Genomic DNA, 15,482 nt, shown 5'->3' on the forward strand with positions numbered 1-15,482 from the left:
CAAACTAAACATAGTCTCTGATCTACTTCTGAACACTAGAAAAGTTCCAATGAAGTTAACAGAAAATGTTGACACCCGGCTGCAACAGGTGGGCATCCTATCCAAGAAGCCTGTCCTGCTTCTCTCCTCCTAACAGCTCATCTTTACATTACTCCTACATCCTAACATTACTCATCTTTATATGGATTACCTCTAAAGTCCAAAATTGTAGCAACTCCACTGACCAGACAACAGATTCATATAAGGCAACAACGTAAAGATGTTAAAAACTCAATAAATATACAAACATTAGAGAAAAGAAAAAGAGCAGTTGTTGTTAATTTATTAGCTAGTCTAACTGCTAGTAAAATATCTTATTTATAAAATCAACGTTTGACAACCTGGATAGCTTACTGAACTTTGTAAAAGACTGAACACTTAAAAAGAAAAGGCAACCTTTAAAAAGATTCTGGAAATACTTCATTACAAGGTCTGGAAATAGTAGCACCCAATCTTCCCCGCTCTCCGTGACAAATTTCACCACCTGCTTTTAGCTAAAGTATAAGCCAAGATTTGAAAACTGTAAATCACAGGGAAAACTCTGTGTACCATGTAAGCTGCATCTCACAGCTACCAGACATTCCAGCTGGGAAATCAAACCCTTGCTCTCACCCACAGTTAAGATAAGAGGTATCTTACCAGATTTCTCTCTAGACAGCTATTCCTGAATAGACCGTGTCTCTGTTCAGCACTCTGCCATGGTGTAGGTCAGAGCTGCAAAATACACAGCCAGTTTCTCAGCAGCAAACAGGTAAGTAAGTTCTGTGTCCTGCTGGGACCTTGAAGTCCCTAAAGTTAAAAACACCTTTAGTTTAAACCCTGAGAACTAGCTGCATAGGCAGGGTGAGCCAGCCAGCCAGGTCTTAAGGCATGCCTCTGTACCCAGATGTACGCCCAGGCGGCCAGCAGGTAGGGGGGAGCAGCAGACATCACCGCTGTAGGCATAAAGATCTACCAGAGCCCGTGCCAGCTGTGCGACCAACCTTATGTGTGCTAAGCATGTCTCCTCTTTCCCAGTACAGGGGCTGCCAGTGATGCCAAATGGGCAACTATATCCTCTTTACCTGAAGGACCCCTGAGTGGGTTTCTGCAGATGGAGTGGTTGGGCAGAATGGGGTTGGGAAAGGGCTGGGGGCAGAGAGGGAGAGCCCATGGACACAGTCTGGGAGGAACTGCTGCAAAAGAGAAAGGTGCAGCTCGATTCAGGTATTCTGGGAGCTTTAAGACCTGGCAGATCATTAGAGATGAGGCCTTTTGAAGCAGATAGAACTAGGGTTTTTTTCCGTCTGCCTCTGCGAGCAGTGATCTCATGCTCCAGAGACCAACTTGAGAACAACATTTAAAACAACCATCTTCAATTTACAGGCCACAGATGTTACCCGTGCCCAAATTCAGAGTCAGACATAAAGTCTTCCTTTAATGGCAAAGGAAACAGAAGCCGTTACATTTTTATGGTTGTTCATGCATGTCTCAAGATCCCAATACAAATTATAGCATCACTGAGACTTCTGAAGGAGATTCATACATATATATGTAATGCATACATACTCTCTTCTGGTGTATATTTATGTACACATAAACAGCTGGCCATTCTTTACTGCATCCATCAGAGTTTAAGAAAATCAAAACAATCTCAAAACGCTAACAGTCATGCTTGGATTGCTCAGAATCTGGCTGTGGCAGATCTACAGAATCTATATGTAGTGCATGGGTTATATTCGACTTATGAATTGCTTGAATTGAAGGAATGATCTATTATCTGTCAGTGTCATTATGATCCATAAATACAAACTAATCAGAACTAATTTCACCATTTATCACGTATCTAGCAGTATCAAGGGATTAAAAAGAGTTTTTTACAACATTTTTAACAAGTGCATCCACCAGCAAGCTACTAGTATATTTACTTTTATCATGTGGTCTTTGAAATCTTGAACAGCCATAAGCCTAACATGACTATGATGGCTAGATGATCTTTAAGGTCCCTTCCAACCCTAACTATTCTATGTTCTATGATTCTATGACTATGTAAATTTTGGTAGTCTACAGTTCATCTCAAAGGTTCTAAACCTAAAGCAGCCCTTATTGAACTTTATCAACAACAATAATAATGATAATAATCACCATCTCTGGCCCCTATATGTGAGGCTATCACTGCAGAATTTTCCTCCCTTTAATGCAAGCAGTAGTTGTGAAAAAGTTATCTAAAGTATTAATAAATGATCTCAAGTAGGAAAACTACTTTGGTAGTTAGGAATAACTACTTTCGTGTTATTTCAGTATTAAGTGTCAAGTCCCTGCTTTCCACAAAGAGCACACAAGACAGAAGAGTGACAGCAAAACAAACTGATTGCTAAGATATCTCTCCTAGTTCACGTAGAACAAGGCATTTTTGTTGCTGACTGAGAACTGATATGAATGTGATATTGTTCAGATAGATATGCATGTAAGTCACAACTTGGCCAAATATGTAATTTGAGCATAGGTCTCAGTTAACCAAAGTCTTTCCATCCTAGCTATGGATACCCACCACTGCTGCTTGCACATAATATTAAGAGCCTATTCTGCTGCAGAGTGCAGGTATGCACTTTTACTACTAAAAGGATCTTTGAGGCTTTGTTCAAAATGCTGCTTCTGCCTGCCCTCCAACAGAGAGGAGATCAACACTGGGGGTTAGGCTAATCCACTGGTGACTGAGCTAGAAAGCGCAACACTGCAATTCAACAGCTTAAACTTGTAGCCAAACTGTGATGCATGGGTCTATCCCAGACATCTGCTCGGAAGAGTATGAACCTGCAAAATACACGCTGATCAATGCATCATGAAAGTACACGACAGAACCCACTAAGAGGATGGATGCCTTTTAGTCTTGCAATTCATATCCTCTAAAATTTCATTTCCTTGCCAAACATTTCCTCTCATTACTTGCCATAAGCAGTCTCGCACACCAGCCCTGCATCCAGAGCTACAAACACACAGGCATATCACATCTGTGTATCTCATCTAGCAAACCCAGTCCTGTATAAACACATATCATAACTACAAACCACGTTGAAGAAAACTCACCACAATGCATCACACCACTTATCATAGTTAATCCTTTGCCAATAAATATATGTATATGCTTCATATCTATGTAACACATGCAACAAGTCAATATCAATAAAAACACACCTATTCTACACAAGCCTGTGCCCCTGTGCTGAAACAGCCCATCTGTGCATCACACAAGACTTCTACTAATTCTGCTTGTACCCTCCTATCACCTCTGAAGTGCCCAGACTGTCCAGACGCTGGAGGTTCTATGTGTGTGTGTGTGTTTTCACATGCTCACGTGTGCATGTATGAAAGTTAATGCATGAAAGCTAAGTGTCTAAGGGTGTATGTACATGCATGTGTGTGCACGTGTAGTGTGTGTGAATGCACATGGTGCCAACAGGTGTGCAAATGGGAAGTGTGGGTGCATATGTGAACACTGCATATATACAGATGTGCACACATAGCGTGTGTAATATATGGGACTGTGCGCTGTGAGTACATGTGTTAGTACCTGTCTATAGTGTGCGTTTACACAACAGGGGTGCAGCGTGTGCAAGTATACGTGTGCCAGCTCCTCTGTGTGTGTGACTGCACGTGTGTCAGTTTTCTGTGCGTGTGTGTGAGAGAGAGTGTATGTGCATCAGTTCGCGTGCGTGTATGTGTATACAGCCTAAGGAGCAGCCAATGCTGTGTGTCTGTGCAACGCACAGCGATGTGTCCCTGTGTCAGCCCTCATGTGTGTGCGTGTGTGTGTGTGTGTGTACCCCCAGTGGTGCACACAATGCTGTGCATCCGTGTGATGCACAGCGGTGTCCCTGTGTCAGCCCTCGTGTATGTGTGTACCACCTAGGGTGTAAACAATACTGTGTGTCCATGCGATGCACAGCGACGTGCCCCTGTGTCAGCCTCCATGTGCATGTGTGTGTACGCATACTCCCTGCAGTACAGACGACGCTGTGCATCTGTGCAATGCACAGTCATGTGCCCCTGTGTCAGCCACCATGTGTGTGCATGTGTGCACGTACATGTGCCACATGTGTGTGTCCCTGTGCCAGCTGTGTGTGTGTGTATGTGTGTGTGTGCATGTGTACCTCCTACGGTGTAGGTAATGTTGTGTGTCTGTATGATGCACAGCAATGTGTCCTGGGTCAGCCTCCGTGTGCATGCGTGGGTGTTTGTGTACTCCCTGCAGCGCAGACAAAGCTGTGTGCCCGTGTGATGCACAGCAGTGGGTCCCTGTGTCAGCCCCCATGTGTGCGTGTGTACCACCTATGGTGTAGGCAATGATGCGCATCTCTATGATGTGCAGCGATGTGTCCTGCGTCACCCTCTGTGTGCATGTGTGTATCCCCAGCGGTGCACGCAATCCTGCGTGTCCGTGCGATGCACAGCAATGTGTTCTGTGTCAGCTTCCATGTGCGTGCACATGTGCCAGCCCCATATACAGGTGTGCGTGTGTCCTTGTGCCAGCCCGGCGTGCATATACCACCTACGGTGTAGGCAATGCTGTGTGTCCGTGCGATGCACATCAGCGTGTCTTGTGTCAGCCTCTGTGTGCATGTGTTTGTGTGAGCGTCTCCCAGCCCTGTTTGCCTATGTCCCTGTCCCAGCCTTGTTTCCCGGTGTTCCCGTCCCAGCTCCGTGTGTGTGTACCCCTGTGCAGCCCCGTGTCCCTGTGTCCCTGTCTCAGCTCCGTTTCCCTATGCCCCTGTCCCAGCCCCATGTGTGTGTGTCCTTGTGCCAGCCCCGTGTCCCTGTGTCCCTGTTGCTGACCCATGTGCCCGTGTCCCTGTGCAGCCCCGTGTGCCCACGTCCCTGTCCCAGCCCTGTTTCCTGGTCTCCCTGTCCCATCCCCGTGTCCCCGTTCCAGTCCTATGCAGCCCCATGTCCCTCTCCCAGTCCCGTGTCCCTGTCCCTGTCCCGTGTGCCTATGTCCCAGCCCGGTGTCCCGGTCCCAGCCCGGTGTTTCCCCTTGCGCCCCCGCTACCTGCCGAAGTGTCCCAGGGAGTCGAAGAGCCGCTCGGAGCCGTGAGCCATGGCTCGGGACCCTCGGTGCCGCCGTCCCGGCGCTGCGGGAGACTCGGGCGGTCCCGCTCCGCCCCCGAACCTCCCCGGGGAGGGGCGAGAAGGACCGGGGTCCCCGTGTCGCCTCCCGAGCCCGGGGCTGCACCTGGGACACCTTCCCGGCAGGGTCGGGGCGCTCTCTGCCTCTCCTCTGGGGCAACATCTGCAGTACCATCCTTTTTTTTTTTTTTCCCCCAGCTTTTCCGCATTAAAATTAAATTAAAAGAGGCGATTAAGTGGTTAAATCTTCCTGGGACAATCATTTATGACCTAATATCTCAGGCTTTTCTGTATTTCCCTGTTGGAACGGGTCCAGAGGAGGGCTACAAGAGTGATCAGAGGGCTGGAACATCTCCCATCCGAGGACAGGCTGAGAGAGTTGAGGTTTTTCATCCTGGAGAAGAGAAGGCTCCGAGGAGACCTTATAGCGACTTCCAGTACCTGAAGGGGCTACAAGAAAGCTGGAGAGGGACAGGACGAGGGGCAATGGGTATAAACTGGAGAGGGGCAGATTTAGACTATACTTAAGGAAGAATCTCTTCACCACAAGAGTGGTGAGGCTCTGGCACAGGTTGCCCGGGTAAGCGGTGGATGCTCCATCCCTGGAGGTGTTCAAGGCCAGGTTGGATGGGGCTCTGCACAGCCTGATCTGGTGGGAGGTGTCCCTGCCCATGGCAGGGGGATTGGAACTAGATGATCTTTAAGATCCCTTCAACCCAAACTGTTCTATGATTCCATGATTCCGTGATTCCGTGATTCTATGATTCTATTTCATACAGCCGGTTTCAATTCAAGCAGGATATAAACAATTTTTTCCCCATTTGAATGCTAATAAGACTCATTTTTAGTAGCCTTACCCTCCCTTCTGAGATTTGGATAGATTTGCAATTACGCACATGTGTGTGTTTTCAAAGTTTCAGCACACGGTGTAAATTATTATCATTTAATAAAGGTAAAATATGTAGCATGTCTCATCTCTGTATGATGGTCATTAGTACTCCAATTTGTAATGAAGCCTCGATTAGATTTGTACTCATTTTTCTATCTTACCCGGAGCAGGCCAAGATAATCAGTTTGAAATTGAGGATTAGCAAAGCGAGTTACAACAGGAAACCTTTGTAATTAACTTAGCGATAGAGTTTGTTGGAACAGGTATGCTCTAGCAGCACAGTCCCTCTGGGCTGAGAAATAGGTGAGATACAGAAAACACTCTTGCAGGTGCAGCTCTCATATTTAAGGCTTTTCCTCCCCTTCTCAGATACATCAAAGTTGCCCCTGCTCTGAATGAGGGGATAGACCAGATGACCTCCAAAACCTCCTTCCAACCGAAATTATTTTATGATTCTGTGATGAAAGACACATTTCCACCAGATTGCATGAGCTTTTTCTGGGCTGCTCAAGTGAAACAAGACTGGGGAGAGGGGAAACAAACAAAAAAACCCAAGTCAATTCAATATTACCATATGCACAATTTGGTTTTTAGAAAACACCACAAAAGCTGAGAAGTAAACCCCTAATCACTGGAAATCAACCTTCCCTTTCCAAAACCTGACTCAAGTACTTATGCTATGACTCGGGCTGCTAGGCTCCACGGTTTCACGGGGAAATGTGTCTTTAAGAGACTCTGGCACCAAGCAAAGACCGCAACTGTTCCTCTGTGCAGAGCAGATGTTGGGGCTTCAGGGTGACAATCTGTTCCAGCGGAGACCTGGAAAAAGCAGATGTTTGTCAGGCTCCTTGGCTCTGAGTGACCAGCAAAATGAGCAAATACCACATTGCACAACTAGGAATCTGAATAAGAAGTTCAGCAGAGGATTGCTTCTTACAGCTAGCACATTGTTAGGCCCCTCATCTCATCCAACAGTTTTGAAGGCTCTGCTTCCTTTGACAAACTGCCCCGTGTGTCTCTGTACATCCACAAAGGACGTTTCTAACTCTGAGTCCACAGCTTGTTGCAGACACTACGTAAACTAGTATGTCTAAGGACAGGTATGTTTGCTTTCAATCAAGTTCAAAGAATTTTTGAACTGGGTTTTACTTTAAAAATATCAGCATTAAATGTAATCATCCTGGTTATTTCTTGGAGAATGTTTTTCAGGTTTGAGATAGTATGTACTTGCATGCGGCACCGGTACTTTAACAAAGCATTTCTTTCTCTGAGGAGCCACCCTAGTTAAATAGTTACTTGCAAAAACAAACACCAATGGATAGTAAACATTCCAGCTAAATATTACTTTGTGGTTTGTGTGCCTGTTTTTAATATCTTGCTTCCTACAACAAGTAAATTCATTAGTTTTCAACAGCATTATGGTATAAGGAAAATCTATTTTTGGTGTAAAGGCCATGCAGAAAAATACACCATTTTTTAAACCTGAAAAGCTCCATAGTTTTCCCTTTGTGGAATCTCTTACAGGCATTCTTGCCCACATTTCTCTCTGTGCTTGCAACTTAGGTAATATCATAACTTTGCTGCCCATATCAGAGTAAAGATAGGAAACTTGCCCTCTCTTCTAACATTAATATCAAACTCCCACGTGTCTGCGCTTCCAAAAGTTATTCATGTAATGTCTGCAATGTCTCTTGAAAATGTGGTGGTTACAGATTTGCCGTGTTTATTTGAAGTCTCAGAAGATGCACAACATGCTTTAAGCCTGTTACACCAATGCTACATGAAGTAGTAACTGTGCTTTTACTCACCGTTATTCCTCACTGAGTTGTTTTTCACTAGAGTCACCTAGAAATAGTCAAAGTACTGTTCACATACAGTGCACAGCTCTCTTTCCAAAGGATTGTCCTGTGTGATAAACTCTTGTACTACAGAAATAAACAGGAAATATCTATAAGAAGAAGTAAAAGATACGTATTATTAAAATGTGTCAAGACGAGACCATCCACATCCAAGCTCTACTTCAAAATTTTAGAGATTCTATTGGCAGGAGGAACTGAAGGGAGGTTATGATCCCTTTCCTATAGTGTCTTTGGAAACTATGGAGATGGGATAATTGAGGGTGTTCACAAAATACAATGCTCTCTAGGGTATTCCAGATGTTTTAAGTGTTTTAAACCCAGAAGGGAAATATGTGATGGCTCATCACAAAAAACTTCAGTTACAGGTTTAACATCATTTCTAGCACTTGCAAGCAAGTTTTTGTTCAACAGAAACTCAATATTGCACAGTCCTTGAGGAAGAAGTGATCTTAATGACTTATAACGGGAGAAGAGATGGCTTACAAAACAATCTCCTCCAGTTTGTTGTCCCTGCTAGGAAAAAATCTGGCATCTACTGATAAGGGTTATTCCTCATCTCCCGTTTTGTGAGTGAAATGACAGAATATGAGAGGTATATGAGGAGCATGCCAGTGATGTATTTCTGTACGTGTTCTCATATATTCGTATGTGCACACTAAGATTCAAATTACAGCTGAACCCTAAATACCAAAGTGATGAGGACAGCAGATAACCAGTAGTGTTGCCAATACCTTTCCATGAACACAGGTAATGATTTCTTAAAGGGAAATAATTTCTAACTCATCTGTTTCCCACTCCTTTTGACAAGACTTGTAACTCACAGATGAGGGGCAGTATTACAAGGAGTGCAGGAACTGTAGCTGCATCAAGAAAGAAACACAGATGTTCTAACTGTTGCCACCAGCACTCAAGTCAAGCGTACAGGTAGACCCTGAGTAGTCTCCAGTGTCTGCTTTTATCACATTAGTGAAAAGAAAACCTCACTGAAATCAGCCAGGACATAGTTTGATCATAACAGTCTCACCTCCTGTTTTGAAGTTACCAATTTCTGTTCCCTTGCAGGGAAAACCTGCAGGACCATTGCAAAGGTATTTATCAACAAAAACACAACTGATGTATCTAGAGAGTAAGACTAAAATGGGTCTTACTTGCATAAATGCCTGTAAGCCATTGAGCTGCTGGTGCTAGAAAAGCTCACAGAAAGCTTTACAAACAGTAGGGAAGTAATGCAGATGTTGCTTTTGTCTGCTGGAAAGTAAAATAAGGCATTATATGATTTTTACTTTGCTAGTTTTGAGGATTTGCGATTAGATTGCAATAGCTTGCGTCCCATTATACGTTTAACAGACTTAAAAACATGGTCAGTAGTGCAGTAAAACATGGTCAGCACATACACTCAGCTATGCAAAAACTTTTGGGATACTCCTGAACTCCAACAATGAAGGAACCCTGCACCTCCCTGTTTTCTTATGGCAGTACAAGCGTTTTCTCATCAAACTTAAAGAACCAGACCCAAAGTAAGGCCAATGGGAGAGCTGTTTGTCAGCAGCCAGTGCAAGACAATATGCTCAATATATCTTCTTTTCCTCCCTGCTGCTACTCAAACAGTGGGCCAGGCAGGCACGAGGCAATTGTGGCCGTCCGAAGTAATTCACTATGGCTTTGCTATGTTTTTTCTTCCACTGTCCCCTGTATAGGACTCCAGAAAAACCACAAGAGACTCCCCCAGAGAACTCCCCCAGGATTTGTATTCAGCCCAGTAAAGGCTGAGACAGGATTTTGGAAGCCTATAGAGTGTCTCCTAGCTATACTGTGGACATCTGCATACATCTAACCATGAAACCTCAGTGTGGGCTATGTTACTTTCCTGTTTTCAAGAACTCTTCCTCCACAGTATCTTTTTGTCTGGAGTTATTCCAGCCATACATGTGATGAATGCATATGAACAGAGTACTTCATTATGGGAACTTCTTTTACTGGCCCTATAGGAATAAACAGCCTTTAGGAATAATGAAAATAATAATTCAGAAAAGCACATTGAATGTGCAGGAAAACAAATGTACCGGTCATTACTCCATCTAAACTCTTTGCTGTAGCAGAAGTCCCTTGGTCTGTAAGCAAGATGGCAATGAGAATTTACATGAATATGGTTTCAGGTTTGGACAACACATACAGTGTATATACGTAGGCCTTACCTTCCAGCGAAAGCAGAAGCTGAACTCTGTGCTATCTTTATGAGCTCTTCAGGAATGCCTCATAAAAGTCACAGGAATCCAATAGACATCTTAAAAATACCTTTTAGCAACAATTTCATCTCAAGAGGAACTCCAAAGAGAGACCCCTAATTAAACATAGGTATACTCAAAATCCCAAATCTTTAATTTTGTTTCAAGTCTTATGCTTTTAATATGTTTCCTCTCTTCATATAAGATCAGGGATCACACATTAGCCAGGAGACAGCATCAGAAAGCCTGCCAGGGTACACAGGGCTCAGTTGCAAAGTCTGGGCAATATTCTCTCAAGTTCTCTCTTCTCCAAGGTTTTCAGCACAGCTTCCTCACTATTCACATGACCAGGAGAGTGGCAGCATGGTCTTGCTGGTTTAGCCCTCCTAAACCAGCAAGGAACAGACAAGGCATCTTCAGATTATGCATCATTTAGAATATCCTTCATTTTGTACTAGTTACGATTTGCTGTTTTGTACTTCTGCTGGTGTTCTATACACAGGACGATAGAAATAACAGGTACTGGGAAGAAAAAAGCATTGAAAAGGGGAAGGGAGCTCACAATTTAATTTTATAATCTTGTTAGAATTAAAATTAAGAAGTTACTAGGATTTTTGCTGCATTAGAACATGAAGCAGGAAAAGATGCAATTACTGAGTTGTCCTGTACACTAGCAGAGACAGAGATAATGTGAGCCAAGGTTCATGTCCATAGCAGAAAGTATAGATAATTATTGAAACCATCAGCCAAAGGAACTAATAGATTCTCCACCTCTTGAAATTTTCTAAACATTGTCAAATTAGATGTTTATATCTTTTATAGATAGATAGATAGATAGATAGATAGAGATATATTTAGATAGATAGATATTCTCTTGTACGGAGGCATTCTCATATAGAGAGATATTTATCAAATAAGTTAGTAATAAAACAAGTTTAAAGTCTAGAGCCTTCACTATGCAAGTGATCAGGCCTGCAAGTGGTGCCTTCTAGCTTATAACTGCAGTCAGAGAGAAAGTTGCTGAGATTAAATTTTTGATGCAGCTGATTAGTTAAACCATGCAGGCAAAGACTGAATTCTTTTCGTTGCTGCCACGCCAGTATGTGGAGCTCTCTCTGAAAAGTGGAGTTTCTTTCAAACATCACAGACAAGCATTGTGGCTTCTTAACAGTGCAGCAAAACCAGCAGCATACCATGTTAGCTTGAGCTATTTAGCATGAATAGCCAAGGACACAGTCAAGAGAGATCTGACAGATTTAGATGAAGTGACTGAAGATGACACCAATACCAGCTGTCTGCTCCGTGGCACTCCGCTTGATGCCTCAGCAAATATATGGTCTGTGAAACAGGCTGGCTGAGGTACAGATTTCATATTATTTATCCCTGTCTGTGTTGGCAGAAAGGTGGGTTGGACCTGAGAGCCAGCAATGTCTTAAACCACTGTATTTTGGACTCCCAGATCCTCCCTGTTGGTCTCAGCAATGAGGAAGTGGCAGCACAGATTTCAGAGCAAGACGGATGCCAAGTACGAGCGCCTCAGGGATCTGGAATACATACTGCATCTACTGTATTTTGCAAAATAGCACCTTGGCCAATAAAGCAGAAATTATATGCATACGCCAGTAGGAGCTACTTATTTCCAAATGTAAGATGACTTTCATATAGGGTGAAGAGCAATGAAACGTAACTGAAATTTCTGAGAAAAATACTTCCTTCTTGTAAGAAATATACTAAAAATGAGAGGTGTATTTTGTCTGCATTTGGCAAAAATCAGACAGAGACTATACACGGATATGCAGCCAGGTAATAATGTTAGATACTCTTACCAAAAAGTCTCATTTGAAGGCAAAAACTCTGAGGCAACTTAGCCAACAGATTCAAAAGCTATTGCTACATACAATTATAGAATCATTCCCATCTTGCATACCAATTTGGAATCCAAAATGCCACAGGCAAGTTTGTATTCACTGGACTGATTGTATTTAGGCTATGAAGAGCCAAACTAAAAAGAGGCTTGTTTATGTAAGTTTCCAAAGACACACACAAGCGTCCTTCACCCAGAGTCTAATCTCAGGCTGACATTGGCAATGTAAACATTTTAAAGCATTTAAAGATTACTTCAAATCTGAGCCAGGTGAAATCCATACATGGCTAAGAAGCAAATCCAAATTCTAGTACTACAGCCTTGTCCAAACACGACCCCACATAAAAACTTGTACCAAGTCCTATTGCTACACTCATCATTTCTTAAGAGTTATGGAGCAGCAGATCTCATCAAGCAATACTCCAGATGGGTTTTTTCCATATAGCAGAGCGAAGGAGGCAGGAGTAGATGAAGATAATGCCAAAGCCAAACAGCAGAGACAGCAAACACTACCGCAAGGACCTCCCAGGAGAAGTCCTAATAAGCAATAGTCTTGTCTCTCCTTGCAGGCACACCACCACTCCTAGACAGCAGGGGCAAGAAAAATTACAGATTTTGGCAGAATTTGCTGGCAATTTAGGGTATTATGCTCTTAACTGTAATTCTTTAGTTTCCCATACAGTATTATCAGTGTTTGTGTAGAGACTCCTACAACAGATGGCATTTCACACTATAGCACATACCCTGCATCAAAAAACTATGCATTTTCAGTGTCTCCTCTTACTTAATCAACAACCACCACTAGTTTGACACAGTGCTAGTTGAAGCTGTCCCTCTTTTACTTCTGAAATTGGTACATGTGGTTCTTCAAGATTTGTAGAGCCCTATTCTTCTTTGGACAAATGCTAGTGTGAAAGTACAAAGTGAACTTTCATGACATGCCCACAAAGACTTACAGCATTTCTGCTGCTTTGCTTTCCCTTTGATACACTTGGCTCTTACATCTTTCAGTGGAAATGACCTGGATTACACAGATTTTTTTTTTTTCTGTTTTGCAGTTGCTTTTCTCCCAGTTGACCCAGTTTATCTTTTACTGTACGCACTGATGCCTGTTATATGCTAAAAGACCACAGTGAGGCAGGTATGCTCAGCGAGTTCTTGCCAAGCCTTTGGGATTAACAGTTTATTTAGTATTCCTCCTACACCCTGTCACACTGGCCTATGTGAGATTTCAAGCAGAAAGCAGTGATTACTCACAATGCTGCTCCCATTAGTTTTAAATTTGCTTGGCTGGCTCGAGAGGGATGGGACTAAGTCTGCACATGCTGAAGGACTTCCAGTCCTTTCAAGACAGTTATCTTAAGGTGCTAGATAGTGTTCTTATTCAGAACAAATAACACAGGATACACAGTTGAATTTTCCAAAGTACATCATTAAAAGACTCAAGGCTTAACATAAACACTTGATTGCAAAACCAAACCACTCAGTATTTCGACAACTGTAGTATCAGCAACTCAGAAAACTAAAGGAGTGACTTTGTGTACCTACTATGCCTCTCACACTTCTCTGAGATTCCCCAAAATACAAACACAGATCATTCCAGAACAGTTACAGCTGACATAAACTTGGGTAAAGTGAAAATATCAGGCTCCCCATCTTCTGCTGCTTCTTCGATTCGGGTGGAGAAAATGACCAGTGTTGTGAAAAGAAAGAAGTAAAGTAATGATGCATTGGATTTTCTTCCATTTATTTGAGAAACTTCAAATTATGATTGATTTCAAGCACATATGAAAAAGACAGAGGAAACTAAAAGAGTCAGTTTATGTCTTTGGATGTGCTACCCAAGTGTTTGTTCCGACAAGCTATGTCCCTTCCCTGGCAAAGTGCCCTATTCTTCCCTTCCCTTTTGTGTGTCCACATAATTTCCTCATTATGCAAATGCACAGCAAAACCAGTTCATCTGAAAATGCAAATCAAGAAAAAATAGAAGACTGAACTGGTACATGAGGATTTTGTGTCATCTGTCATTGTATAAGGGAGAGTTTGTGTGTCTCAGTTGAGGATGCCAACATTTGAGCATGAGGGCAAGCAAAAGCTTAAACAGTGGAAACGGGTGAAGTTCCAGCTCTCTCCTGCACCCTTTTCCAGCCAGACACGCTCTTGCTGCACAGCTAATATTTCTGTGAGATTCTGCATAGGTTTCTCATGTTATACCAGGTTTTGTTCTGCTAAAATTCCAGATTAAGCTATAAATCATATCAGATTTTTTAGATAGTTAGGCTAACCATAATTCGTCAGGATGGCAATTAACTGGCTAAAGGAAAGCTTCCATATGGCAGCACCACTTTCAGAGAGAATATGCTTCCCAATATGCTTTTGAGCACCTTCCTCATTTCTGCCTTTGCACAGAGCTGTACTGAACTCAGGTGCTCAATCAGAGACTTCATGACTTATTTGGGATGAAAAAAATAAAAAGTCTTCCTACTCCTGTGCCAATCAATGAGGCACTTCTGTCTTGCTCATGCACAGTATTTGTCCTTCCATCTCAAAATGGACATACTAGAACCAGAATTCCCATGCAATGGGAAACTACATAAACTAATTCTCGGATAGATCCCCAGCTAAGAGCTGCGATATGACAGAGGTCCGTAAAATCAGGAATGGCAGAGAGAAGAAGGATAGGCAACAATTATTTACAATTTTTCATCACACACGAGTAGGGACATGAGGAAAGAATATCAGGTTTGAAAATAGATTTATGGAAATACTTATTCATGTAATTGAATTGCAGTTTTAAAATAAGAATACATCCCTGCAATGAAACACTGCAGCTGAAAATATAGATGGGTTCAAAAGAAATTAAATATTTTATTAGAACTCTGACCTCAGTGGCTTATTTTTCCAGGGTTTTTTTTATATTAAAGGCAAACCAATCATTTCAAGTCTGAGTTCTGCTCTTCAGAGGAGTCTTCTTCTCTTTACTGTGTACAAGGAATACAAATAACAATGGCACCAGCTGTAGTCTCTTTCTCCCAGGCAGGAGTTGCCTGAGCCCATGGGCACACACTAACTGCTGGGAAGCAGGCTGTATTTTGGACTCACCCTCCAGCACTGCTTCTGAAACGCACAGAGATGATTTTATTTTTTTTTTAAATACTTATTTGAAAGCAGAAACTCCAAAATGATTACTTGCCTTGTGGCTGCCTGCTCACTTTTGGGACTCAATGACTGTAAAACCCAAATCTCCACTTTGCCCTGTTTGCAAGAAAGTATCCAAGAGTCTAATACAAGTAGTAGACTAAAAGTCAGTGAGTGAATGATTTTGGCACAGCAGTGAGGGCACAGAGAGCAGATTTGCATCCCAGTCTTTAATCTGAAGAACACCTACGCAGAATGCAACACCTCCAAGAGGAGAAAAACCAGCCTGAGGATAACCAAGTGCCAATGACAGCCACAAGGATGTGGGAGACAGAGGCCTTGGTGCCAGCACCAGATGTACTCCA

General features: G+C 42.8%; 1 protein-coding gene across 1 annotated transcript in view; it reads right to left on the minus strand.

The window, feature by feature from the left end:
• SLC22A16 (solute carrier family 22 member 16) overlaps window positions 1-5,185 on the minus strand; it is a 39,741-nt gene extending 34,556 nt beyond the window's left edge. The window contains exon 1 of the mRNA XM_009564857.2: window positions 5,066-5,185. Within this exon, the coding sequence (XP_009563152.2) occupies window positions 5,066-5,115 (50 nt within the window). The 5' untranslated portion in view covers window positions 5,116-5,185. The remainder of the gene's footprint in view (window positions 1-5,065) is intronic.
• Between the last annotated feature and the right edge of the window lie 10,297 nt (window positions 5,186-15,482).

This window comes from Cuculus canorus, chromosome 3 (assembly GCF_017976375.1).
Source record: "Cuculus canorus isolate bCucCan1 chromosome 3, bCucCan1.pri, whole genome shotgun sequence".
Lineage (NCBI taxonomy): Eukaryota > Metazoa > Chordata > Aves > Cuculiformes > Cuculidae > Cuculus > Cuculus canorus.